This window comes from Onychostruthus taczanowskii, unplaced genomic scaffold (genome assembly GCF_017590055.1).
Source record: "Onychostruthus taczanowskii isolate IOZ18803 unplaced genomic scaffold, ASM1759005v1 scaffold101, whole genome shotgun sequence".
Lineage (NCBI taxonomy): Eukaryota > Metazoa > Chordata > Aves > Passeriformes > Passeridae > Onychostruthus > Onychostruthus taczanowskii.
Genome location: NW_024496638.1, coordinates 414,303 through 440,044, shown reverse-complemented (window position 1 = coordinate 440,044; position 25,742 = coordinate 414,303). Strand labels below are relative to the sequence as shown.

General features: G+C 55.9%; 7 protein-coding genes across 9 annotated transcripts in view; 5 read left to right on the top strand and 2 right to left on the bottom strand.

Annotated features, from left to right (window-relative positions):
* Positions 1 to 1,592: 1,592 nt before the first annotated feature.
* On the top strand, positions 1,593 to 16,133 carry LOC121339176 (mas-related G-protein coupled receptor member H-like). Of its 3 annotated transcripts, none has more exons than XM_041410792.1 (3): positions 1,593 to 1,851; positions 14,698 to 14,797; positions 15,031 to 16,133. In XM_041410792.1, the coding sequence occupies exon 3, from the start codon at positions 15,091 to 15,093 to the stop codon at positions 16,024 to 16,026; it is 936 nt and encodes a 311-aa protein (XP_041266726.1). In that variant the 5' UTR covers positions 1,593 to 1,851; positions 14,698 to 14,797; positions 15,031 to 15,090; the 3' UTR covers positions 16,027 to 16,133. The 3 variants fall into 3 exon arrangements, with proteins under 3 accessions (XP_041266726.1, XP_041266718.1, XP_041266710.1); XM_041410784.1 differs by lacking the exon at positions 1,593 to 1,851 and adding an exon at positions 13,300 to 13,615; XM_041410776.1 differs by lacking the exon at positions 1,593 to 1,851 and having other exon boundaries at positions 14,639 to 14,797.
* Positions 2,220 to 9,710, top strand: LOC121339415. The gene is made up of 2 exons (XM_041411159.1): positions 2,220 to 3,093; positions 8,597 to 9,710. Exons 1-2 carry the CDS (start codon positions 2,285 to 2,287, stop codon positions 9,708 to 9,710), a joined length of 1,923 nt encoding a protein of 640 aa, XP_041267093.1. The 5' UTR covers positions 2,220 to 2,284.
* On the bottom strand, positions 11,543 to 12,207 carry LOC121339405 (mas-related G-protein coupled receptor member X1-like). The gene is given in 2 exon segments (XM_041411148.1): positions 11,543 to 11,703; positions 11,706 to 12,207. Coding segments are annotated over 2 exon segments (663 nt in total).
* Positions 16,134 to 16,464: 331 nt separating the features above from the next.
* LOC121339394 (mas-related G-protein coupled receptor member H-like) lies at positions 16,465 to 18,136 on the top strand. Its single transcript, XM_041411140.1, has 2 exons — positions 16,465 to 16,474; positions 17,154 to 18,136. Exons 1-2 carry the CDS (start codon positions 16,465 to 16,467, stop codon positions 18,134 to 18,136), a joined length of 993 nt encoding a protein of 330 aa, XP_041267074.1.
* A 1,596-nt stretch (positions 18,137 to 19,732) lies between these two features.
* LOC121339198 (mas-related G-protein coupled receptor member H-like) lies at positions 19,733 to 20,774 on the bottom strand. Its single transcript, XM_041410800.1, has one exon. It carries the CDS (start codon positions 20,772 to 20,774, stop codon positions 19,857 to 19,859), a length of 918 nt encoding a protein of 305 aa, XP_041266734.1. The 3' UTR covers positions 19,733 to 19,856.
* A 1,459-nt stretch (positions 20,775 to 22,233) lies between these two features.
* Positions 22,234 to 24,202, top strand: RHOD (ras homolog family member D). The gene is made up of 5 exons (XM_041410815.1): positions 22,234 to 22,632; positions 23,105 to 23,192; positions 23,407 to 23,516; positions 23,603 to 23,737; positions 23,849 to 24,202. The coding sequence occupies exons 1-5, from the start codon at positions 22,504 to 22,506 to the stop codon at positions 24,014 to 24,016; spliced, it is 630 nt and encodes a 209-aa protein (XP_041266749.1). The 5' UTR covers positions 22,234 to 22,503; the 3' UTR covers positions 24,017 to 24,202.
* A 1,455-nt stretch (positions 24,203 to 25,657) lies between these two features.
* KDM2A (lysine demethylase 2A) overlaps positions 25,658 to 25,742 on the top strand; it is a 35,340-nt gene continuing 35,255 nt past the window's right edge. Inside the window, exon 1 of the mRNA XM_041410947.1 lies at positions 25,658 to 25,694. Coding sequence (XP_041266881.1) covers positions 25,675 to 25,694 — 20 coding nt within the window. The 5' untranslated portion in view covers positions 25,658 to 25,674. The remainder of the gene's footprint in view (positions 25,695 to 25,742) is intronic.

The window sequence follows — 25,742 nt, the reverse complement described above, 5'->3', positions numbered from 1 at the left end:
GATGTACATGAAGTTTGTTTCCAGCTGTCCGTGGTCTCCTACTACTGGGCGCTGTTCCAGCTCATACACAGCAGGAATGGGCTGAATATGCCCAACTTCTGCAAGCTCTGCTGCCACTGTGACCTTTCTCTGCGACTGGAGTGGGTGGTGGACAGTGTCCAACACTGGGCCTTCTTTGCTCTCTTCACTGTCATTCCCATGGTGACATTCCCGTGCCCATCACATGAGCAGGAGCACTTCTGGGCAGCTCTCATCTCTATGTATGCCATCATCCTGTCCATCTTTGCTCCATCCGTGCTCATTTCCAGCACAATCAACTTCATTAGTGCCAAGTGGGGCTCCCAGCAGCAGCAACCCAAGAGGCGCGACATCGTTATCGTCCTCATTGTGCTCTTCACTCTCCCACTCAGCCTCTGGAATTTCCTGCAGCAGCTCAGTTACATCGCTGTGTCCTCGCAGGTTGTTTCCTGCTCACCTGTATCCACAGCAGCATCAAACCCTTCCTCTGCTTCTTGGCAGGGAGGTGCTGGAGGCCCTGCACCATGGGGTCCCTCCAGTTCCCCCTCCAGAGACTCTTTGAGGACCAGGAAGAAAAGCCCGGAGAAATGATGCCGCCAGGGACATGGGGATCTGAGCCTGCTAATCCCTTCCATTGCTCTGCTGAAGGACCTCAGCACAGAGGCTGAGGGATTCCTGAAGTCACCTGCTGAATAAATATCCACAGGATCACCCTCCCCGTGGTGGTGAATTCCTGCAGGAAAAGGGAGCAGGGGCATTGCCTTGGGTGATTGTTGTGGGATGCTCTGCAGGGAGCACACTGGAGCATGGCTTTCCTCTTCCTTCCTGGATCCACATGACCCCAAGCAGTGCAGCTGAGCTCAGTGCTGTTCTCCAGCTCTGTTCCCCATGGAATGACCCTTATGGCCTCGGCCCCAGGGAATGAACTCCATCTCCTTTGGCTCAGCAGATGAGTTTCACGGTGTTTTCAGGGAGCTCTTGCCTGCAAAGCATGGGACACCTTAATCCCTGGGGACACACCCAGCGTGGGATGGCAGTGATTTCCCAAATCCCTGCGGGGCTGGCGCCTCTGGATGGCGGGAGAGGGGTTGGGATCACAAGGAGCATCCTTCCGCCTTCTGTCATTTTTCGGAAGTTTTTTTGTAAGCGTTGGAGTTTTTCTAATACGAGTACTGTGTTCCTGTCGAAAGCTGTAACGCTGATCTCTGACCATTGTGGGGAGCCGAAGCCCGAAGCGCTGCACAAGATCCGGGAGGGCGGGACGGAGGAGGAGCTGTGTTGGAAAAGCGGAATGTGTCTGAATGTGGGGGATGGATTACCGGGGGAGTGGCTTACCGAGCGGGTACTGAGCCTTTTACGATTCTGGGAAGTGTGCCTCTGGCAGTGCCTCTGGCTGCGAGTGGGAGCCGAGCACTGTTTCTTTTACATTGTCCCTTGTTATAGTTTAATAAACTTCTAAAAATTTTAAGAAGTGAGGCGTCGTTTTTCGAAACAAAGAAAAAGACCACTTGATTCGCAGGGAAAACAAAACGAAAAAAACCCCCAAGATCAATAACTCTGATCCTGATTAACTCTGAGCAAGCCGAAGTTGTAAAACCCCTTCCGACTGCCCTGTGACTGCACCGAGCCTTGTGAGACTCCAGCGGGACAGGGCACGGAGAGAGCCAGCGCGACGGGAATGGGGAGCTCCTGGTGATCTGGGCACTTTCTCCTTCATGTCACTGACCTGCCAGGAGCCGCTTTAGGACATGGATCCCAAAGCAGCAAGAGGTACCAGGAAGAGCCGCTGATCTGCACAGACCCCTTTGCCTGCTGCTGCCCCACAGGGAACAGGTCAGTGGAATGGTTTCCTTCCTCCCTACCCCACCTTCCTCTCCTGCAGCAGCTGCTCTGTTCCTGCCACCCTCTCCTGTGACCGCAGTGCCCTCCCCAGGGCCCCCTCCTCTGCCCTCTGCTTTCCTTCCACATCCCCTGCTGAACATCCCAATGCTCCCACCTCCATCTCCCACACCACCATTTCCACTGCCCTCCTCCCCTGCACATCTCACTCCTCCCCACTGAATTCTTCCCACTGCAGGGAGCTGCTGAGGATCCTCATGGACCATCCCTGGATTTTCCAAACACTGACTGCCCATCCACTGTGACCACAGCCAGGGGCCACATCCCACTGCCTGCCCAGTGTCCATCCATGGAGGTGATCACCGTGTCCCCACGTCCTGTCTCACCCACTGAAGGGGACCATCTGTGTGAGACAGATGTCACCACCATGGCCACGCACAGTGTGACTCTGCTCATCTGCCTCTGTGGGCTGGCAGGGAACGGGGCTGTCCTCTGGCTCCTCAGTCTGAAAAGCTATAACTCTGGCATCTTTAAGCTGACTGTTGCTGACTTCCTCTTCCTTCTCCTCACAGTCCCCATTGCCTTCCTCTTCCTGGTGGAGGACGTGTCCTGCTCTCCTGTCATGCCCCTGCTGTACCTGCGTTTCCTTTTCCAGCTGTCAGTGGTCTCCTACTACTGGGGGCTGTTCTGGCTGAGGCCTGGTGGCACTGTGCTGTATATGGCCAAGATCCTACAGCGCATCCGCTGGGGGCTTTCCGAGCGAATGTGGTTGGTGGTGGGGAGTGTCCAGTCCTGGGCCTTCTTTGCTCTCTTCCCTGTCATTCCCTCAGTGATATTTCTCTGTCAATCACAAGAGCAGGAGCACTGCCGTGTGCCTCTTATCTCCCTTTATACCGGCATCCTGCTCTTCTTTGCTGCGCCCGTGGCCATTTCTGGCATAATTGACTTCATCAAGGCCAAGCGGGGCTCCCAGCAGCAGCAGCCCCGGAGGCGTGACGTGGTTATCCATGTCACTGCGCTGTTAACTCTTCTCCTCAGCTTCTGCAATTTCCTGCAGCAGCTCGGTTACATTGATGTGCCCTCCCAGGCTGTTTTCCTGCTCGCCAGCATCAACAGCAGCATCAAACCCTTCATCTCCTTCCTGGCAGGGAGCTCCTGGAGGGCCTGCTCCATGGCGAGCTGCTGGAGGCTCTGTACAGTGGGGTCCCTCCGTCTCTACCTTCAGAGAGTCTTTGAGTAGCAGAAAGAAAAAACAGCCCACAGCAATGATGACACCAGGGACACAGGGATCTGAGCCTGCTGATCCCTTCCACTGCTCTGCTGGAGAACCTCAGCACAGAGGCTGAGGGTTTTCCTTGATAGTATTCAGGAATTCATGATTAATAAACAACCATGGGATCACCCTCTACATAGTGGTGTATTCCTGCAGGAGAAGGGAGCAGGAGTATTGCCTTGGGTGATTTTTGTGGGATACTCTGCAGGGAGCACATTGGAGCATGGCTTTCCTCCTCCCTCCTGGATCCACATTGCTCCAAGCAGTGCAGCTGAGCTCAGTGCTGTTCCCCAGCTCTATTCCCCATGGAATGACCCTCATGGCCTCAGCCCCAGGGAATGAATTCCATCTCCTTTGGCTCAGCAGATGAGTTTCATGGTGTTTTCAGGGAGCTCTTGCCTGCAAAGCATGGGACACCTTAATCCCTGGGGACACACCCTGCAGGGGTGGCAGTGATTTCCCAAATCCCTGCAGGGCTGGTGCCTCTGGATGGCAGGAGAGGGGTTGGGATCACACACAGCATCCTTCCCCTTCTGTCCGGCAGAGCCAGCCCTGCATTCCCAGTGGATGGGAAGGGACACCAGGTAGGGCTGCAGAGCTGGGGAGGGACAGCAACATTCCCTTGTCCTTTCTGTGGGAATTTGCCACATTCTTAAATCCCAGAATTGAATCCCTGTTAGTAAAGTGCAGAGTAGACAATGAACTCCTCTGAACTCCTGTGCCTGTACCAGAAAGTACATGGAGTATGGAAATTCCCATCACCAGATGCTTGGACCATTTAATTGCACAGAAATTAGGGGGTTCTGCTGCTCTTCTGTAGAATGGGGCCATCCATCCTCTGGTTCCCCAGCATCAGTGTCCAGGGAAGCCCTTGACCAGCTCCATCCTGGACCTGGCCACCCTCAGGAGGAGCTGAACAGCGACTGCACAGCAGCTTCAGCCACAGGCCAGGCTGTGCTGATCTTTGCCATTTTGTAACCACCCCTCAATCAGATCTGGATTTCTGGGGTTGTTTGATTCCAGTGTGGTACAACTGACTGTAGGACATGGGGTTATGACTGTTAAAGTGGCTAAGGCTGCGCTCTCCAGAAGGCCCCGAGGGAAAGGCAGAGCTGCAGGCCCGCGGGAGGGGGTGGGCTGAGGGCTGAGAGGCAGTCAGGAGTGAGGGGCGAGTCAGATGGGAGTGAGATCCTGATTGGCTGCAGGAACACGTGACCAGAGTATGAGCAGGAAGCTGATTGGATGGTAGGAGACGTGGACCGTTAAAGAGCATGAAGCTGATTGGATGGTAGGAGATGTGGACCGTTAATGAGCATGAAGCTGACTGGATGGTAGGACACATGGACAGTTAATGAGCATGAAGCTGATTGGATGGCAGGACACGTTGACAGCAGCACTGCAGCTAAGCCAGCCAATGGGTGCCCTCCTTCCTTTAAGTTCTGTTAGGCCTCAGTTTGGTTTCCATTATGTCAGGTTGAGATTAAAGGTATAAACATCAGCCAATTTTTACAATAACGTGACCTCCTTTGGATACATAAGAGGGTCTGTGTTGCTTTGTTCCAAGTGCTGCAAATGGCAGGCCCAAATCAGGTCAAGGAACTGGCTGAGAAGAGTCTGGGAAAAGGATCCAGAAAAGGATCTGAGAGAAGTTCAGGAAGGAACTCAGGAATTTAAAACTCCACGCACCTCTCGTAGGAGTTGTGTAGTCCTGTGGGAGAACGTATTGGAGGTGGAATATCCCTGGAACAAAGCAGGAGCTTGGGCTAGGTAAGGCAGCTCCTACATCAGCAATCAATTAATATGGGTGATGTGAAACTAAGCACCATGCTGGACTGGGTATCTAATCAAGTTAAGATTTTCCCTTTAGTGGCCCCTTTGATCAGCAACCTGGCAAGCAGTACGGCAGAAACTTTTTGATATCGCCGGGGACGGTGATGCCAAAGCTTGCTACATGGGGGACAATCGCGGCGGCCATTAAAGGAAGTCACACGAATGTCGGCCATTTCACAGCTTCGGACGTTAATCCCCCAAACCCTCAGTGCCACCAGGACCCGTATACGACCCCGAGATTAATCCAAACCCTGCAGAGTTGCCTTACCCCGAGATCAACCCAGGCCCCACAGAACTGCCTCACCCCAATAAAAATTCCTGCATGGCAGGACCCCTTGGCACAGAACTCTCATCTCATGAGTGGGCGGCGGGCTCACTTCCTGCCCAAGATGGCAATGCAGTAGTCCAGCACTGGCAAAAACAACAGGAAGCCGCCATGAAGGAGGGAAGTTTGGTGGTTGTTACAGCCTGCCCAGTAATATATGTGCCAAACCATCAGCTGGCCATTACAGCCTGCCCAGTAATACATGCACCAAACCATCAGCTGGCACATCAGGAGCTACACTATAAAGTAATTACAGAACTGAGGGTGCTAGTAAAAGAAAGCAGCAGATATCCTCCCATCTCACCCTAAGCTACCTACAATCCATCAGGAACATGTACGTCCTCACTCCCCACGAGAAGCATAATGGAAAAGCATAATGAAAATGATCCTGACAGTGATGAAGTTTGCAGTCTGGCTCAGGTTACCGAGAGCTGTGTGCAGCCCAGGCAGAAGTGCTGCAGGACAGAAATGCACCAGTCACTGTTGTGCAGCTGACCAGAGAGGGTCTCTTTGTAGTCCCTGCAGTGCAGGCAGGCTACCCCCATCATGCATGTGATATCGTTGCTCACCTAGCCCTGCAGGTCCTGCAGCAACTCCCAGGGATGGATATTGATTCTAACCTGTTGTTTGCTAATATTTTACAGGGTCCAGCAGAGTCGTTTGTTCAGTTCCTGGACAGACTGCAAGGCGTGCTCTCCCAGCATGCTGACAGTGATGAGGCCAAAGTTATTCTGTTGCAGCTGCTTGGTTTTACAAACACAAAAAAAGATTGTAGAAAAGCATTGCTTGCTGTTCATAACCTACATACTTGTGACACAGCAGAACATGCCAAAATGCGGGAAGTACTGCTTACAACACTAATTCTCTGGCAGTGGCTTTAACCGCGCTCTTCTGAGTTCCGGACACGCGGGCGGGAGGCTCTTTTAAATGTGGTTCAATGGGTCATTTTAAAAAGGATTGCCCTCAACTAGGGGATGGAATAAAAATGTCTAAAGATATCTAAATATCTAAAGATTGTCCCAGGTGTGGAAGGAGAAAGGATTGGGCTGTTGACTGCCATTCCCAGTACCCTGTGAATTGGAAGGCTACGCAGCCAGGAAACTTCCAACTGAGGGCCAGTCTTCATGCCCCAGAGAATCAAAAAAAAAAGTGAGACAAGACTTTTAGCAAGCGAGCTCCTGCCTACAGCCGCAGGCAGTGCCAGGCTGGATCTTTTGCCTCCAGAGAGTTCCTAACTCTAATGTCCTGTTTGCTACATTTAGCTCCTACTGGAGTCTGGGGACCCCTTGGTAATAGCATTCATGCTTTGTTGATATGGTTGTTCCTCTGCCACCAGGTTGGGACTTTTTGTACTGCCCAGAGTTATTGATTCAGATTATGAGGGCCAAATACACATTATACTATGCACCCCTATGCCACCCTGCTTTATACCTGCAGGTCAACGTACTGCACAACTTGTTCCCTTCTCCTACAAAACCCCTAGTGGCAAAGGCAAACGTGCCACAGATAACTTTGGCAGCACAGGTCAGCCCCAGATTTTCTAGACAAGCTCTATTACAGCAGCTCCACCAACTTTAGCATGCACTATAGATGGCAAAAAATTTAAAGGGCTTGTTGATAGTGGAGCTGATGTCTCTATCATTAAAAGTAATGAATGGCCTAGTAATTGGCCCACAGTTAGCTGCACTAACTGGGGTGGGAGGGATGCAGCACCCTAGACAGAGCGCTCACCTCTGGCTTGTCCTTGGCTCTGATGGGCAAACTGCCTGGATTGCACCATTTATTATTGCCTCTATACCTTGCACATTATGGGAAGAGATGTTCTGGGACAATTTGGAACGACCATACAAATAGACTCAACATCACAGGAGGGCCTTTTTCATAGGGGCCATTGATCAGCTGTTCCAAAATCAAATACTGGACGTACGTAAATTCACATGGCGGACTGAAGACCCTGTGTGGGTCGACCAATGGCCCCTAGGAAAGGAATGGCTACTAAATTTAAAACAGCTTATGGAAGAATGCTTGTCTTTAGACCATATCTGTCCATCTTCTAGCCCATGGAATACCCCTATATTCTGTATACCTAAACAAAGTGGCAAGTGACAATTATTACAGGATCTACGGGCAGTAAATGCAGTTATTGAACCTATGGGGGCTCTGCAGCCTGGGCTTCCGTCATCCACAATGATTCCCCTCAATTGGCCCTTAGTAATTTTACACCTCAAAAACTGTTTTTTTTTACCATCCCTCTACATCCTGATGATGCACTTCAGTTTGCCTTTTCTGTGCCAGTAGATATCACTGAGCTGCTGGATTCCTTCAGTAGGACACTCATTTCAATATTCCCTCCCTTTTCCCACAGTATTTATAGCTTTAATTCCCTGCAGACCTCAATTCTGCCTCCAAAAATCAATAACAAACTTCCACCCAATCAGGGGGCACTGATTAAGGTGAAAGAGAAGAGTCTGCCCTTGTTCCCTCTGGCAGCCTGGAGAACTTCCCCGCAGAGCACTCCCCTCACCTCCCACACTCCAGCTGCTGTCCCTGGGGTGGGATCTTCAGGAGGGTCCCTGCAATGGTCCCTTGGGAAAGGGGAGCGAAGCCCGCGGGGTGAGCCCGAGCAGCGTCCGGCGCGGGCTCTGTCCCAGCTCCTGCCACAGCCCCTATTCTCCCTGCTGGCTCGTGTGCTCCAGGGCTCTCACAAGCAGGGAACGGCTTCAGAGCCTGCCACGGCATCAGGGCTCTGCTCCTCATCTGCTCTTCACTCTGCCCAGGACATGAGGAACAGGAGAGAGCCTCAGCAGCCAGACCTGTGGCCAAAGCAGTTTGTCTCCTTGTCAGCTTCTCTTCTGTTTTAAAGCAACCCAATCCCAAAATCTTCTCTTTTGAACAACCTGAACTTGCCCCCTCTCGTTCCTGCTCCCTAATCTCTTTCATTGCATCATCAAGGGGATTGGCAGTAATTAGGGTGGGCTCTAAGTGCTGATGACCTGGCTGCAAGTCCTTCCTCCCTACCCCACCTTCCTCTCCTGCAGCAGCTGCTCTGTTCCTGCCACCCTCTCCGGTGACCACAGTGCCCTCCCGCAGTGCCCTCCCCAGGTCCCCCCTCCTCTGCCCTGAGCTTTGCTTCTGCATTCCCTGCCAAACAGCCCAACCCTCCCACCTCCCTCTCCCACCCCACCATTTCCACTGCCCTCCTCCCCTGGACATCTCACTCCTCCCATCTGAATCCTTCCCACTGCAGGGAGCTGCTGAGGAGTGGTGTGGTCTATTCCTGGATTCTCCAAGCACTGACTGCCCATCCCACTGCCTGCCCAGCATCCGTCCATGGAGGTGACCACCGTGTCCACATCGGCCATCTCACCCACCAAAGGAAACAATCTGTGTGAGACAGATGTCACCACCGTGGCCATACACTGTGTGACTCTGCTCATCTGCCTCTGTGGGCTGGCTGGGAACGGGGCTGTCATCGGCCTCCTCAACCTGAAAATCCCCAACTATGGCATCTTTGACATGGCTGTTGCCGATTTCCTCTTCCTCCTCTTTGCCGTCCCCTCTGCCCTTCTCATCCTGGTGGAGGACGTGTCCTGCTCTCCTATTGTGCCCCTCCTGTACCTGCGTTTCCTTTTCCAGCTGTCAGTGGTCTCCTACTACTGGGGGCTGTTCCGGCTGATGCTCAACAGCAATGTGCAGTACATGTACACGCTCTGGAAGCTCTGCTGGCATTCCGACCTTCCTGAACGACTGGTGTGGGTGGTGGACAGTGTCCAGTACTCTGCCTTCTTTGCTCTCTTTGCTGTCATTCCTGCAGTGACATTCCTATGCCCATCACACGAGCAGCAGCACTGTGGTGTGCCGCTCATCTCCATGTTTACTCTCACCTTGCTCTTCTTTGCTGCACCCATGTTCATTTCCAGCACAATCGATTTCATTAGTGCCAAGTGGGGCTCCCAGCAGCAGCAACCCAAGAGGCGCGACATGGTTATCGTCCTCACTCTGCTCTTCACTCTCCTCCTCAGTTTCTGCAATTTCCTGCAGCAACTCGGTCACGACCTTTTGTCATCCCAGACTTTTTCCCTGCTCACCTGTCTCCACAGCAGCATCAAACCCTTCATCTACTTCTTGGCAGGGAGCTGCAGGAGACCCTTCTCCACAGGGTCCCTCCATCTCTCCCTTCAGAGAGTCTTTGAGGAACCAAAAGAAAAAACTGTCCACAGCGATGATTCCTCCACTGACACTTTGATAGTGAACTCCACTGATCCCTTGTACCTATATCCAGAAAGTACATGGAGTATGGAAATTCCCATCACCAGATGCTTGGACCATTTAATTGCACAGAAATTAGGGGTTCTGCTGCTCTTCTGCAGAACGGGGCCATCCATCCTCTGGTTCCCCAGCATCAGTGTCCAGGGAAGCCCTTGACCAGCTCCATCCTGGACCTGGCCACCCTCAGGAGGAGCTGAACAGCGACTGCACAGCAGCTTCAGCCACAGTCCAGGCTGTGCTGATCTTTGCCATTTTGTAACTACCCCTCAATCAGATCTGTATTTCTGGTTTTTGTTTCTTTCCACTGTGATATTCCCAGCCTCTGAATTTGTTGAATAAACAACATCCTGTTGTTTATTCAACACTGTTTAACAGGCACAGGCATCACTGCAGAGCCTGTGCCTGTTAAACAGTGTCCAAAATGGCTCATTTCCTTATTTTATCCCATTCTGAAGCCTCTGGCTTGTTTGTGATAGGGCAGGTGCCTGTCTCATACCAGAGCCCTTCCTAAGGCACGTGCCTGCAATGGTTGGGATGATGTTGGCAGTGCCAAGAGCTCCTCATGCCTCTTGGGAGAGACCTGGGCAGCAGCCACATCTCTTGCTCAGGGGGAAGTTGTCCCTCCTTTTCCCACTGCCTTAAATCCAGGGGAAAGCAATGTGCCACTGCTTCTTGAAGGGGAAGTAAGCGTGAAAGCTGTGATTTGTGAGTCAAGCTTTGGAGACACACCTGAGGTTAAACAGCTAAGGAGCATTTATTACCAGAGTTGTTAATAATTTACTGAAGAGAGAGACTTTGTCATCTGAGAGGGTTTCTCTCCCTGTCTCCCATTTTCCTACTCATTGGAAAGCGGAAGCTTTCCAAGGTACAACCTCTTGTCTAGAGAAGAACAACTCAGCCACGGCATCCCTCCCAAGGCAAGTGCAGAAGAACCATTTTCTTCCATGTACTTTTTCTACTTCCCAGCACCTTCCTTTTCTCCAGTGTCACCCAGGCCACTCCCCACCTGAGCTTCCTTTCAGATGAGCAAGACTTCAAAGCAAATGGTTTCCTGGCTGTCCCTGCCCATGGAAGAAGGAGAGATGGAATGAGATGATCTCTACCGTTCCTTCCAACCTGTCCTGGGGAGACTTTGTGATGCTGAATTGAATCCCCATTTGACTGTTTAGCCCAGAAATAGGTTTTGCACATTTAAACTTAGCATAAGTTTAAGATTGGTTCCTAGAGCAAAGAGGGGGAGAGAAGATGGGGCAGTTTGTTTTCTGGAGCTGCGCTCACTCCTCCACATCCTGCTCCCAGACCGTGCTGTCTGCAGCACAGACATGCAACAGAGAGCACTCCTTTGTTTTAGGTTTTTTTAGCTAGATGAGGCAGAGAAGTTCCCTGGACTGTAGTTTTTCTTTTTCTTGGAACTGTTCAAACCTGCTCTGGACTGAAAACCCAGAAGAGCAGCAGCAGCTCCCACCTGTGGCCCACTGGGGCCTGGAACACGGCATTTTCCAGCACCAGAGGGACCGATAAGAGACTGAGTGAGCCAAACTACACTCCACAACAAGGACTTTCTGAATTTGCCAACTCTTCAGAACAGCAAGAAATTTTATTGTTTAATTTTTTTTCTTTTTTATTCTTGTGAATACTTTGCTTCTTAAATAAACAGATTTTTCTACTTTCCTCTAAGGAAATCTTTTCCTGAACCAGCTGGGGGAGGGGCTGCTTGAACTTGTTTACTAGAGGGATCCCAGTTGAAGGTTTCCTCCCAAATTTACCCTAAACCAGGACACAACCCAAAACATTCCATGAGGATTCCTCATGTCACCCACAACTGCCCCAAGCAGGAGTTCCCCTGCTGTGCACAGCACCAGCCTGACAGAGCTCAAGGAGCATTTGCACAATGCTCCCAGGCACAGGCTGGGATTGTTGGGATGTCCTGTGCAGGCCCAGGAGCTGAACTCCATGGTCCTTGTGGCTCCCTTCCAACTCTGGATATTTTATGGCTCTATTTTATGATGCCTTTCTATGATGATGATTCCACTTGATGAAGACTGCACTGTGTTGTCCCTATGCCCTGGCTCTGGCACATCCTCACAAGCCCTCGGGAAGGCAACACTAACAGAGGGGGTGAATTCCTCTGCACAGCTCCCACCCAGGAGTAAATCAGAGAGCGGGCACTGCTCTTGGCACAGGCGAGTGGGAGAGAGGAGCCAGGAGCAAAGACAGAGAAGTCAAACGCCCTCAGCAAGAGCCAGTACCCAAAATCAGCAGTGAAGAAGGGGAAGGAGACGACAGGCAGCAGGAGCAGGGCACAGAGCTTCCCTGGGGGCTGTTTCCATGGGCAGCGCAGGACCCTGGCCAGCAGGGCCAGAGCAGAACAGGTCAGGGTGAGCACTGAGAAGAGGCAGCTCAGGACCAAGGCCATGAGCAGTGAAAGGCAGAAATGGAGGGTGACAGAGAGCAGGAAGGAGAGCAGCCAGAGCAGGGCACACAGGAGCACTGGGAAGCGCTGGGAGCGGTGGCAGGGCCAGCAGGACACGGGGAGGACAAGCAGAGCTGTCACAGCACTGAGGGCTGTCAGAGAGGAGACAGCAGCAGGGAAAGCCAAGAGGATGGTGACCTTCAGCCCAGCTGTCACACCCCACGAGCCCAGTGTGCTCATGGTGACACCTCTGCTGCTTCTCCTCCCCTCACACAGCAGGAGGGGTGACGAGACACTAGAGCAACACAGATGTCCCTCAAACGTGGCTTTTCCTATCTTTTCCCATCCACAGCTTCCATGTGGAGCAGCACAGGAATGGGTGAGGAACAGAACAGATGGCAAGTAGGATCTGGGAGCCTGGTCTGGAGTGCCTGGCACAAAAACCAGGGAGATACCTCCTTCCTGGCTGTGGACAGGACAGAGCTGGAGGAGGAAAACAACTGGAGAAGGAGAGGATTGCCCATGGAGGTATCAGAGAGCAAATGGCTTTGGGATGGATCTGACCTGGACTCTCAGGTCAGCTGATATCACTGAGCTGCTGGATTCCTTCAGCAGGACACTCATTTCAACATCCCCTCTCTTTTCCCACAGTATTTATAGTATTTATTTACATTTTAATTCCCTGCAGACCTCAATTCTGCCCACAAAATCAATAACCAGGTTCCACCCAATGAGGGGGCCCCGATTAAGGTGAAGCAGAAGAGTCTGCCCTTGTTTCCTCTGGCAGCCGGGAAACTTCCCCGCAGAGCACTCACCTCACCTCCCACACTCCAGCTGCTGTCCCTGGGGTGGGATCTTCAGGAGGGTCCCTGCAATGGTCCCTTGGGAAAGGGGAGCGAAGCCCGCGGGGTGAGCCCGAGCAGCGTCCGGCGCGGGCTCTGTAGGTTGAGACATGAGATACTATTCCAGATAAATGCTGTTCATGTCCTTTCTTTGCTAAATTGCTTATTTCAAGGTACAAAAGCAGGAGTGGCTGGGAGGAGCAGAGACAGTGCTCATGGTCCTGGCTGCAGCAGGGCAGGAGCGGGGCTGTCCTAGAGGGAAAGGCGGCCCCAGGGCAGATCTAGCAGTTGTCTGAGGGGTCCAGAAGGGTCGGAGAGTTCTGGAAGGGTCTGGAGGAGGTCAGGAAGGCTCTGGATGCTGCTGATCCCAACTGGATCCCAATGGGTAGCACTTCAAGGCAGGGAGCAGCCATGGGATGGGATGGGATGGGATGGGATGGGATGGGATGGGATGGGATGGGATGGGGAGAGTAGTGGAGATGGGAATTGCGAGTGATACCAAAATCAGCTATAATAAACTTTCCAACACAATGGGAAGCATTATGAAGCAGGAATTCTTTACCTCCACAGGACACACAGAAGGATCTCCCCATATTTCTGTTTGTGATGAGACTTGACAACAGGGGATTTAGCCATCATAACCACACAGAGTTAATAAAGTATCTTTCTTAGCTAATACATAAACACCACTTTCCTAGGACTCATTTCCATGAATACACCTCCTTCTCCAAGTCCTCTCCTGGCCCTGGAGGATCATTCGGAGGGGTCTCTGGTGGTTGTATTCCCTGAGTGCTGAGATATTAAAGGTGACCCTGCCTTGAACTTTTCCTTTGGCCACGTGCTCTTGCTTCTTGTTACAGAACTTGTCCCAAAACCACTGCAAACCTCCTAATCTGTTTCTGCACTGGCTCCAACCATGTTTATCATCCTCTGTTCTCCTGAGGAGCACATTGGAGCTGGGCTTTCCGCATCCCTCCTGGATGCTAGCACACTTTGGCCAGGAGGAGCAGGGACACTGCCAGGGTCTCAGGTGGAGCAGGGCAGGATCAGGGCTGATGGGTGGAAAAGGGGGCCCCAGGGACAGTTTGGGGTGTTGGAGGCAGTTTCAGAGGAGTCAGGATAGGGTCAGAGGGAGCTGGAAGTGGTCTTAGTGCTGGCAATCCCAAATCTCCCCACTGGAGGACAGTAGAGCCTGACGGGCCACACTCAGAGTGGGGAATGGCTCGTCTGGGAAAGCTGTGGGATTTGATAGGATGGGGTGAGGATGGAGAGTGGGGTGGGGGATCAGCTGTGGGGATGAGATGAGATAGGATATGGAGCAGCTGAGCTCTGCTTCCTTGGGCTCAGAGAATGTTTTGGCAACGATCTCAGAGCCCTTCCTGGGCAACAAGAGTTGCTTCTGAGAAGCTCCCAGCTGCCTCACCAGCACTGCCTGCACTGGCAGCATTCCAGTGCCACCAACACCACCAGCATCCCTCTGCTGCTGGACGGACCGTGACCCCAAAGGGAAGGGAAACAAGGAATGGTGGAAGCCTGTCTGGAGAGGGAAGGCATTTGTAGAGTGTAACACTCTACAGGGAAGGAGTGTTTCTAATCAGGATAAAATGATGAGCCAAAGTGTTTCATTTGGAGCTTTTGACAAAAGTCATTTCCTCTGTAGCAAAAAAAAAAAAAAAAACCACGACCAAAAAAACCCAATCCACCCAGGATAAACACCTCTGCAGAAGTGGAGCTCTGACATAGTGAAAGATGCAATTTCTGACTACCCATGACTGCACCGAGTCATGGGGACAACAACAGGATTGAGCATGGACAGCCAGTGGTGGGACGGGAGTGGGGAGCTCCTGGTGATCTGGGCACTTTCTCCTTCATGTCACTGACCTGGCAGGAGCCACTTTAGGACATGGATCCCAAAGCAGCAAGAGGTACCAGGAAGCGCCGCTGATCTGCACAGACCCCTTTGCCTGCTGCTGCCCCACAGGGAACAGGTCAGTGGAATGGTTTCCTTCCTCCCTACCCCACCTTCCTCTCCTGCAGCAGCTGCTCTGTTCCTGCCACCCTCTCCTGTGACCGCAGTGCCCTCCACAGCTCCCCCTCCTCTGCCCTGAGCTTCCCTTCTGCGTCTCCTGGTGAACAGCCCAACACTTTCCCACCCCACCATTCCCACCACCCTCCTCCCCTGCACATCTTACTCCTCTCCTCTGAATCCTTCCCACTGCAGGGAGCTGCTGAGGAGCCACATGGTCCATCCCTGGATTCTCCAACCACTGACTGCCCGTCCATGCTGAACACAGCCAGGGGCCACATCCCACTGCCTGCCCAGTGTCCATCCATGGAGGTGACCACCGTGTCCCCATCTCCCGCCTCACACACTCAAGGAGATAACACATGTGGGATTGATATCTGCTCATCTGCCTCTGGGCTGGCTGGGAACGGAGCTCTCCTCTGCCTCCTCAGCTTCTGCAGGAACCCCATCACAGTCTGTATCTTCCATTTGGCTGTCACCGACTTAATCTTCCTGCTCTCTGTGGTCACCTTCATCCTGCTCCACCTGCTGGAGAAAGTTTCCTGCTACACTATTATGCTCCAGGAGTACCTGAGGTTGTTTTTCCTGCTCTCGCTGTTCTCATACACCACGGGGTTCTACCTGCTGACAGCCATCACCATCAAGAGGTGCACATTCATCCTCTGCCCACTGTGGTACCCCTGCCACCGTCCCTGGCACCTGTCAGGTTTTCTGATTGTCCTTCTCTGGGCCCTCCCCTTTGTTACAGTGGTTATCCTGTGCCTGACACTCAAGCCCCAGGTGTCTCTCACCTCCATGAATGCCCTCAACTTCCTGCTCTTTGCTCCAGCCATGGTCATTTCCAGCACAATTTTCTTCATTGAGGTCAAGCCTGCCTCCCAGCAGCAGCAACACAAGAGACTCAGCATCTTTATCCTCCTCACTGTGCTCTTCGTCCTCCCCTTCACTCTCCCACTCAGCCTCTGGACTTTACTGCAGAAGTTCAGCTACATCATTGTGTCATCCCCAGTGGTTTTTTTGCTCGCCTGCATCCACAGCATCATCAACCCTTTCATCTGCTTCTCAGTGGGGAGCTGCAGGAGGCCCTGCTCCATGGGGTCCCTAAGGAAGGCCCTCCTGAGAGTCTTTGGGGACACAGAAGGACACACTGCCTGCAGCAATGATCCCACCATGGACATTGTGCTCTGTTGATTCCTGCCACTGCTGAGGGATTCCTTGAGTGATCTGATCAATAAATATCCACAGTATCACCCTCCCTCTGCTGGTGCATCCTCACCCTCTTTCCAGTCCACACTGAGACCTCAGAAATGCTCCTGGCCAATGAATTCTGTTGTGCTGCTTTAACATTAAATGCGGCTTTTACTGATCCCTTTGGCGGTGACTTTTTCAGCGATCTCAAACACTCGTTTGGAACACTCTCGCGGTGTAATCCTGCAGGAGAAGGGAGTACCGGCATGTGGGAGGGATGCTCTGAGGGGAGCACACGGGAGCAGGGCTTTCCTCCTCCCTCCCGGGTCCTAGAACACCATGGCCAGGACGGGCAGAGACAGTGCCGGGTGGAGCAGGGAAGGAGCGGGGCTGTCGGGGTGGAAGGTGGCCGGCGGGGGGTGATCTGGGGTGTTCGAGGAGATGAGGAAGGGTCAGGAATGGTCAGGAAGGGTCAGGAGAGGGTCGGGGGGCTCGGAGGCTGCCTGGGTGCTGGCGATCCCAAATGTGGCCACTGGAGGGCAGCAGAGCCCGACGGGCCGCGCTCGCAGCTGGGAGGCGCCGGCGGCCCGGGAAGCTGCGGGACGGGAGAGGATGGGGAGAGCATGGGATGGAGAGCGGGATGGGGAGCAGGGATGAGGATGGGGTTGGGAGAGGGCGAGGAAGCTCAGCTGAGCGTCCTTTGGCCCTTTGAGGAGGTTTTGGCAATGATCCCGGAGCTCTTCCCAGAATGCGAAATGCTTCTGACGAGGATCCAGCGGCTTCATCATCAGCGCTGCCGGCATTCCAGTGCCACCAGCACCACCAGCATCCCTCTGCTGCTGGAGGGACGATGACTCCTCAGGGAAGAGAAACAAGGAATGGTAGAAGCCTGTCGGGAGAGAGGCGGCAGTTGGAGAAAGGGACATTCTGCAGGGAAGGAGTGTTTCTAATCAGGATAAAATGATGAGCCAATTGCAAAATTCTGTTTGCGGTGTCTGGCAAAAGCCACTTCCTCTGTAGGAAAAAAAAAAAAAAAAACCAAAGAAAAAATCGTGATAAATGACTCTGTAGAAGTGGAGCTCTGACTAAGCCAAATATGCAATTTCCGACTCCCCCGTGATTCCACGGAGCCTTGGGGAGCAACACCGGAACAAAACACAGAGAGGAGCCGGCTGGACGGGAGTGGGGAGCTCCTGGTGAACCTCCTGCCTCACCCACTGAAGGAGACGATCTGTGTGATATTGATGTCACTGACGTGGCCGTAGACAGTGTGACACTGCTCATCTGCCTGTGTGGGCTGGCCGGGAATGGGGCTGTCCTCTGCCTTCTCCAAAGGAACCCCACCACCTGTTACATCACCAACCTGGCCTTCGCCAACTTCTCCTTCCTCCACTTCGCCGTCCCCTCCACCCTGCTCTACCTGCTGGAGGAATTGTCCTGCTCCACAGTCGTGCCCCTGGTGTTCCTCAGGGCGCTTTTCCCACTCCTGCTCTTCTCCTACAACCTGGGGCTGTACCTGCTGACAGCCATCAGCATCGAGAGGTGCACATCCATCCTCTGTCCACTCTGGTACCGCTGCCGCCGTCCCCAGCGCCTCTCATGGGTGGTGTGTGCCCTGCTCTGGGCCCTCTCCATCGCTGTCATTGTCACCATGACTGCCCTGTGCCACTCACAGGACCACGAGCACTGCCAGGTGTCTCTCATCACCCTGTATGCCCTCAACCTCTTCCTCTTTGCCCCAGCCATGGTCATTTCCAGCTCAATTCTCTTCATTAAGGTCAAGTGTATCTCCCAGCAGCAGCAGCAGCCCAAGAGACTCAACACTGTTATTTTCCTCGTTGTGCTCTTCTTCCTCCTCTTTGCTCTCCCTCTCAGCCTCTCCAATTTCCTGCAGCAGCTAGGTTACATCGCTGTGCCCTCCCAGGTGGTTTTCCTGCTCACCTGCATCCACAGCACCATCAACCCCTTCATCTACTTCTTGGTGGGGAGGTGCAGGAGGCCCTGCTCCATGGGATCCCTCCGGCTCTCCCTCCAGAGGGTCTTTGAGGAGCCAGAAGAAAACACTGCCCACAGTGATGATCCTGCCATGGACACAGCCTTTCCAGCCTGTTGATCCCTTCCCTGCTCTGCTGAAGGACCTTGGCAGAGTGGCTGAGGATTTCCTTGAGTCACTTGATTAATAAATATCCATGGGATCACCCTCCCCGTTGTGCTGTAATCCTGCAGGAGAAGGGAGCAGGGGCAGTGACAAGGGCCATGTGGGAGGGATGCTCTGCAGGGAGCACATTGGAGCAGGGTTTTGCTCCTCCCTCACGGGTCTTTTGCAACACGGCTGTGATCCCAAAATTCCCCCTGGCACCTGGTTCCTGCATTCCACTGGGGTGTGACATCAATAAACAGCACTGTGAACCCTGAGCTGCCTTTGCCCCCTCTGCCAGCGCTTCCCGGCTTCCTCTGCCTCCTGCTGCCAGCCGGGAATGTGGCTGGAGGGAGGGGACACACACAGGGCTTGTTCCCTGGAGGAACAGTGATCTTGAGTGCCCAGAGCTGGGCTGGCAGCGGCACAGTGGCACGGACACGATGGCTCAGGGGCTCAGCATTGCCCACCCCAAGTGCTCTGTGAGTGTCACAGCAGGGATCTCCCCACAGATCTTTAATTTTTAATTTTGTGAGCCAGGTCAGGTGCAAAGATCTCTCTGCCTTCAGAAATTCTTCCTCTCCACGGCCTTCAGCTGCTCCCTCAGCTCCGATGGTGCAGCAGCAAGGAGAGGAGGAGGTCATGGTCCTCAGCACAACCACCCCCTTCCAGGAGCAAGGTGACACCTGTGTTTGTCACCACAGGCACTGTGGGGCACCACCCACCTCCCTAGGGCTTCACTGAGGTCACCAGCCCCACCACATCCCACACCTTCTCTGCAGCCCCACCACATCCCACATCTTCCCACTATGTCCAACACCTGCCCACAAGCCCCACCACTTCCTTAATCCACCCCACGACCTCCCATCCCACTCCCCATGCAGCCCACCCACTCCCGTCCTTCCCATCCCTCCCAGCCCCGTGCTGAGGCTCCAGTCCCTCCCCAGGGGCTGCTCACCCCAGGCTGCCCTGTAAGGTTTTCGGGAACTGTTTCCCTGGGACATCCCCCTCCAGAGCTTCCCCCACGATGTCCCGCCCCCCAGCCTCCCTTGGAGAGGGACCAGAGGCGACAGCGGGATGGATCCATCAGCGTTTATTGGGGTACAGGAGCGTGGAATGGCCAGGAGTGGACACACTGCCGGGGATCCCGGGCGGAGCGGGCTGGAGCGGGGCTGGCTGTGGGGAAGGCGTCCCCACGGGGGATCTGGGATGGCAGAGGGGATCGGGAAGGGTCCGGATGCCGGCAATTCCAAATATTCCCACAGGAGGGCAGCAGAGCCCGACGGATCGCGCTCGGAGCGGACGCCGGCTGGGAAACCTGCGGGATGGCACGGCACGGCATGGCACGGCATGGCATGGCACGGCATGGCATGGCACGGCATGGGATAGGCACAGGCAACAGGGAAGGGGAGCCGAGATAAGGATAGTTTGGGGATAGGACTGGGGTGGGAATGTAGATAGGATGGGGATGCAATGATAGAGACAGAGACAGGGACAGGGACAGGAACAGGGATAGGGATAGGGATAGACACAACAACATGGATCAGTGGGATGGGAAAAGGGATGGAAAAGCTGTGGGATGCATCCTGACTCACAGCTGCAGGAAGATGAGCTGCAGGCCTGGCTGGGAGCAAGGGTGGGCAGCTGAGCATGAAGCCAGCGTGGGCAGCACGGATGGTGGGACCACAGCGACCTCTCAGCTGGACATTGTGGTGATCCCTGTCTCCTCAAAGACCCTCCGGAAGGCGACCTGGAGGGACACGACGGAGCAGCGCCTCCAGCAGCTCCCCACCAAGAAGTAGATGAAGGGGTTGATGCTGCTGTTGATGCAGGCCAGCAGGAAAACCACCTGGGAGGACACGAGGGTGGGGCTGAGCTGCTGGAGGAAATTCCAGAGGCTGAGGGGCACTCCAAAGATGAGGAAGAAGAGCACAGTGAGGAAGATAACGATGTAGAGCCTCTTAGGCTGACGTCTCTTGGAGCCACACTGGACCTTGATGAAGAGGATCACATTGGAGATGACCATGGGTGGAGCAAAGATGAGGAAGCTGAGGGCGTACATGGTGATGAGAGCCACCCGGCAGTGCTCGTGCTCGTGTGACAGGCACAGGGAGGTCACCACGACCATGACAGCGATGGAGAGGGCCCAGAGCAGGGCACACACCACCCATGAGAGGCGCTGGGGACGGCGGCAGCGGTACCAGAGGGGGAAGAGAATTGAACCGCACCTCTCGATGCTGATGGCTGTCAGCAGGTACAGCCCCATGTTGTAGGAGAACAGCGACAGCAGGAGAAGGGACCTCAGGTACTTCAGGGACACGACAGTGGAGCAGGACACGTCCTCCAGCAGGTAGAGCAGGGAGGAGGGGACCATGAAGAGGAGGAAGGTGAAGTCGGCGACGGCCAGGTTGAGGATGTAGACAGTGATGGGGTTCCTGCGGATGTGGAATCCGAGGAGCCAGAGGACAGCCCCGTTCCCAGCCAGCCCACAGAGGCAGATGAGCAGAGTGACACCGTCTATGGCCACATCGGTGACATTGATCCCACAGGAATCATCTCCCTCCGTGTCCATCACGGGAGATGAGGGAGGTGGGGATGTCTGGTTCAGCTCCATGGTGGAAGGTGGGATGTGGTCCCCAGCTGTGGCCAGAGCAGAGGGGGGTTAGTGGGGATGTGAAGGGAGGGGGGTCCCGGTCAGGTGGCACAGCAGGGCTGGGGGCAGGGGGGCCGTGGGATGGCTGGGGGTGAGGTGAGGGCAGAGGTGGGGTTGGATCAATCCAGTCATCCCGACTGAGGACAACCATGGGAGCTGTGAGAGGGGCTTTGGGGACATGCAGGGAGAAACAAGCAGTGCCCAGGGCTGGACTCTGGTCCCGATCCCCTACCTGTCCTTGGGGCCAACCTGTTGGTGTGCCCAAGCAGGGCACGCTCGCTCCCTGCCTCCGGTGCTCCTCGCCACGGTCTTCTCCAGTGAGGAAAACTGGGATCTCCGCGACCTCAGAAGCTCCAAGCAGCCTATTTGTCCCCAAATAAAGCTGCTTTTTGGGGCGTTTCTGCACAATCACGGGTCAGGCACTGAGAGCACTGGGCAGTTGCACACAGGCTGCCTCTTCTCCTGTCAAAATTCTGTTGGTCTTGCGGGAAAGGAAATGTTTTGTCCGAGCAAATACCCCAGAGGACAAACACTGCAGCAGTTACATCTCGCTGTGAAAGAATCTTGATGCTTTTAGGATTCAACCTGATCTCTCATTAGACTGGTAATTGCCACCTTCCTAATTGTTTGATAGTGCTCCAGCCTCCTCTCCCCATCCTGCCCCGATGCTGGCATCCTTCTGAGATTGTTCATTACCGCGTGCATTTTCCTCCCAGCCTCCCAGCATGAGAATCCCTCTCCTCCGACTTCATCCTGCACCAGGCCTGGGTGAGAATTTGGAATTTGTTGTCTGAGCCATCCCCTTTGGATTCACTCCAATTGGTCTGGGGGCTCCAGAGCCCTCCTGGACAGGCTGGTACTCACTGGCAGAGCCTGGAGAGGCTGGTGGCAGAGAGGGTGGCAGGGGACAGCCACACGTCCCTCCCTGCAGTCGTACACAAGAAGCACCCATTCACCCCCACCAAAGTTTTGGGGTGGCAGAAGAGGGGAGGGGAGGGGGTCTTGGGGGCATCCAAACGGGGGCACGGGGGGACATCACTGCTGGGATGGCATGTCCCCGAGCAAAGCGGGGTGTCACAGCCTGTCCCACCCGGGTTGGAATCACTAGGAAAAGACAGGAGCTGGGTGGCTGCCCCTCACGGCGCAGCGCGGGTGTGACAGCCGGGGCGGCAGTGACATCGGGGCCAGGGCAGTGAGTCACCCCCCGTGCCTCGCTCCACCCCTGGACTTTGCCTCCCGCGGATGCTCAGGGCAATAACAATAAACCCCCGGCTCAGAGGCAGGAATGGGGCGTCGGGGAGGGCACAGGGGTCCCATCCCTGCTGGCTGCGCTGTGCAGGGGGATCTGCGGCAGTGGGGTTGGGATGGGGAGTGGGATCAGGGGATGAGAGTGTGCCTGAGGCAGCGGGCAGGAGCGCGAGGGAGCGTCACACAGGCAGGCAGGACACGCAGGTGGCAGTGTGACGCTTGTGCGCCGCGAGGACCTGCCGGGAGAAGGTCACCTGTGTGCCAGGACACCTGTACGTGTGTCCCGGCCACTGTGACGGCCGCGGCCCCAGCCCCGCGGCGGGCGGGCCCGGCGGGCGGGGGACAGCCGCACCCTGGACCGGGCGGGTGCTTCCCGCCTCCCTGTCCCCATCCCTGTCCCCGCCGAGGCCACTCGGGCTCCGTGGCCTCACCGGACACCCCCATGCAGCGGGAGCGCGGGGAGCAGAGCCCAGGAGCCCCCGAAACCGAGGTCAAGGCTGTCATCGTGGGGGATGGCGGCTGCGGGAAGACGTCACTGCTGGTGGCCTTCGCCAAAGGGGACTTCCCCAAGGTACCGGGATGCCTGTCCCCTGGTGGGTGGGTGACTGTCCCCGTGCCGGGCAAAGGGCGGTGGGACAGGCACGGTGGCAGCAGTGAAGGGCAGGGCCGTTTGAAGCGGGGCATGGGGACGGGGGGCAGGGGTGGCCCAGCCTGGGGATGATGGGGGTCTGTGACCCCTCTGCCTCTCTTGGGGAGTCACTGGGGAGCAGGGTTTGTCCCTCGGTGAGGGCACATAGGGGCTCAGGGAGTGCAGGGAAGGGGGGCAGCCACAGAGACCCCAGAACCCCTGTCCTGAATCCCTGGGGCATCCATGTGCTCTGGGATGGGGGACAAGGGTGCTTCCCGTCCCATTGCCCCGGGGAGGAAGCACCATTTCCCACTGCCTGCTTCCCTCCCTGTGCTCTGTTCCGTCCCCACTGGGGTCCCCTCTGTCGCTGCCCCCCACAGCTGCCTGTGTGACCTGTGTCGCTGTCCCCTGCCAGGTCTATGTCCCCACCGTGTTCGAGAAGTACACAGCGTCCCTCCAGGTTGCCGGCAAGCCCGTGAAGATCCACCTGTGGGACACAGCAGGTGGGACAGCAGGGGACAGGCCGGGCCCTTGTGCCCCCCACTCTCCCACACAGGAGTTTTGGGGTGTCCCACGAGCGTGGTGGTGCCATGGAGGGTGTCCCCTCCTAGGGGTCCCCATGGCCGTGGCAGGGGGGGGTTGACCCGCAGCCATCCCCACAGATGTCACTTTCACGTGACAGGCTGCTGTGCAATGGTTTCCTTCTCCACCCGGCAGGACAGGAAGACTATGACAGGCTTCGCCCTCTGTCCTACTCGGATGCCAACGTTGTCCTCATGTGCTTTGATGTCACCGACTCCAACAGCTTTGACAACATCCTAACGAAGGTAACCAACCCCGGGGGTGCTGCCTGTGTCCCGTCCCCATCCCTGGGTGGCACGCGCCCATCCCGGGGTGACGTGTCCCCTCCCAGTGGTACCCGGAGGTGAACCACTTCTGCAAGGGGGTCCCGGTGCTGCTGGTGGGCTGCAAGACGGACCTGCGGCAGGACCAGGAGGCGCTGCAGAAGCTGAAGGACGGACGAATAGAGCCCGTCTCCCGCCAGCAGGTGGGTGTCACCTCCCGGTGGCAGGACACGGGACAGGACAGGGGTGGTCCCCTGCGCGGGATAGTGCGACAGAGGGATCCTGGGGAGGCCTGACGGTGTGTGTCCCCGCAGGGAGAGGCCATGGCCCGGCAGGTCCGCGCCGTGTCCTACATGGAATGCTCGGCCAGGTACCAGGATAACGTCGGGAACATCTTTGTGACAGCCTGCAGTGCCGCCATCAGTGCCGCCCGCCGGAGGCAGCGCAAGGCGGGACACAGGAGGGTCTGCGTGATCCTCTGAGCCCCCCGGCTCGGCACAGCCCCCCCGGGATCTCCTGCTGTCCCCGAGCTGCGACCGCACCGCGGCTGCTGCCACACCTCTGCCTCCGCCACCGGAACGCCGCTGCCACCGTCCCGACCCGGGGCTGGCACCGCCGGTCACCGCGGGGGGACAGCAGGAAAGCATTCCTGCCATGAACTGTCACGCCTGGATCCCAGCGTCCTGTCCCTTTCCCGCTAGGGATGCCAGCGTCCTGTCCCTGTGCCAGGGATCCCAGTGCCACTATGGGTGCCAGCACCCCCTGCCAGCCGGGCTCTGGGGACAGAGAACTGACCTGGGGGCTCCCCTTCCCGCTGGCAGGCCAGCGCCGGAGGGTGGCACGGGGTGACCGCAGGGCGACCTGCTGCCATTAAAGTGACACAAAAGTCATCGGCGTGGACGGTCCCTGGGGCAGCAGCAGCCCCTGCACGGCCTGGGGGCGTCGGGGACATGGGGTGGGTGTCGGGGGCATGGTGTGGGTGTTGGGGACATGGTGTGGGTGTCAGGGACATGGGGTGGGTGTCAGGGACATGGGGTGGGTGTCGGGGGCATGGGGTGGGTGTCAGGGGCATGGGGTGGGTGTCGGGGGCATGGGGGGGGTGGGGTGTTGGGGGTATGGTGTGGGCATTGGGGACATGGTGTGGGTGTTGGGGACATGGTGTGGGTGTCGAGGGCATGGTGTGGGTGTTGGGGGCATGGTGTGGGTGTCAGGGGCATGGTGTGGGTGTCAGGGACATGGGGTGGGTGTCAGAGACATGGGGTGGGTGTCAGGGACATGGTGTGGGTGTCAGGGGACATGGTGTGGGTGTCAGGGACATGGGGTGGGTGTTGGGGACATGGTGTGGGCATTGGGGACATGGTGTGGGTGTCGGGGGCATGGTGTGGGTGTCAGGGACATGGTGTGGGTGTCGGGGTCCTGCCATGGGCCCAGGGTGGATGAGAGACCACCGGGATGGGGTCACCGTCCGATTTTGGGTTGAGGTGTGTGTGAGCATGTGTCCAGGTGTGTCCAGGTGTGTCCAGGTGCGTGCTGCACAAACAGGTCTATAACCACATGCATAGTTACATACACACGTTTTTATATTTATATATTATATATAATGTATATCTAACTATATAGTTAATTTATAACCATCCATATCACTATATTTACTTTATGTATCACTGCATACAGTTAGGCTATAATGTATAGTTTATAAAAACACTGTTTATAGTGTATAACTAAGGAGCTGCACCTAGTTACCTGGGTGGATGTAGGTACCTGCCGGTGTCTCTGCATCCAGATCCCCATGCAGGCGTGCAGAGCCGTGCGGGCAGCCCCGAAGCCCGTGGGGACACCGAGGGACTCACGGCGGGGCGTTTTGGGCCAGGAGCCCCCCCAAAATCCCCCCGGGCCTCCCCCTCTCCAGCCCCCCCCGCCAGGGGCGTGGCCACGCGGTGGAGGGGGCGTGGTCGCGGGAGGGGCGTGGTCTGTATGGGGGTGGGCGGGGCCGTGCCCTAGACGCGCGCGCGCGGGGCGGGGCCGGGCTGGGGAGTGCACGGCGCACGCGCGACGCGCGGGTTCGGGTGGGGGGGGGCCCCCGTGCGCGCGGCGCGTGCGCGTGGCGTCGGTGTGTATGTGAGGCTCTGACGGGTTCAAAATGGCGGCGGCGGCTCCTGTGTGAGGAGGGGGAACCGCGTCCCGGCCGGGGGGCGGCGGCGCCGGGGG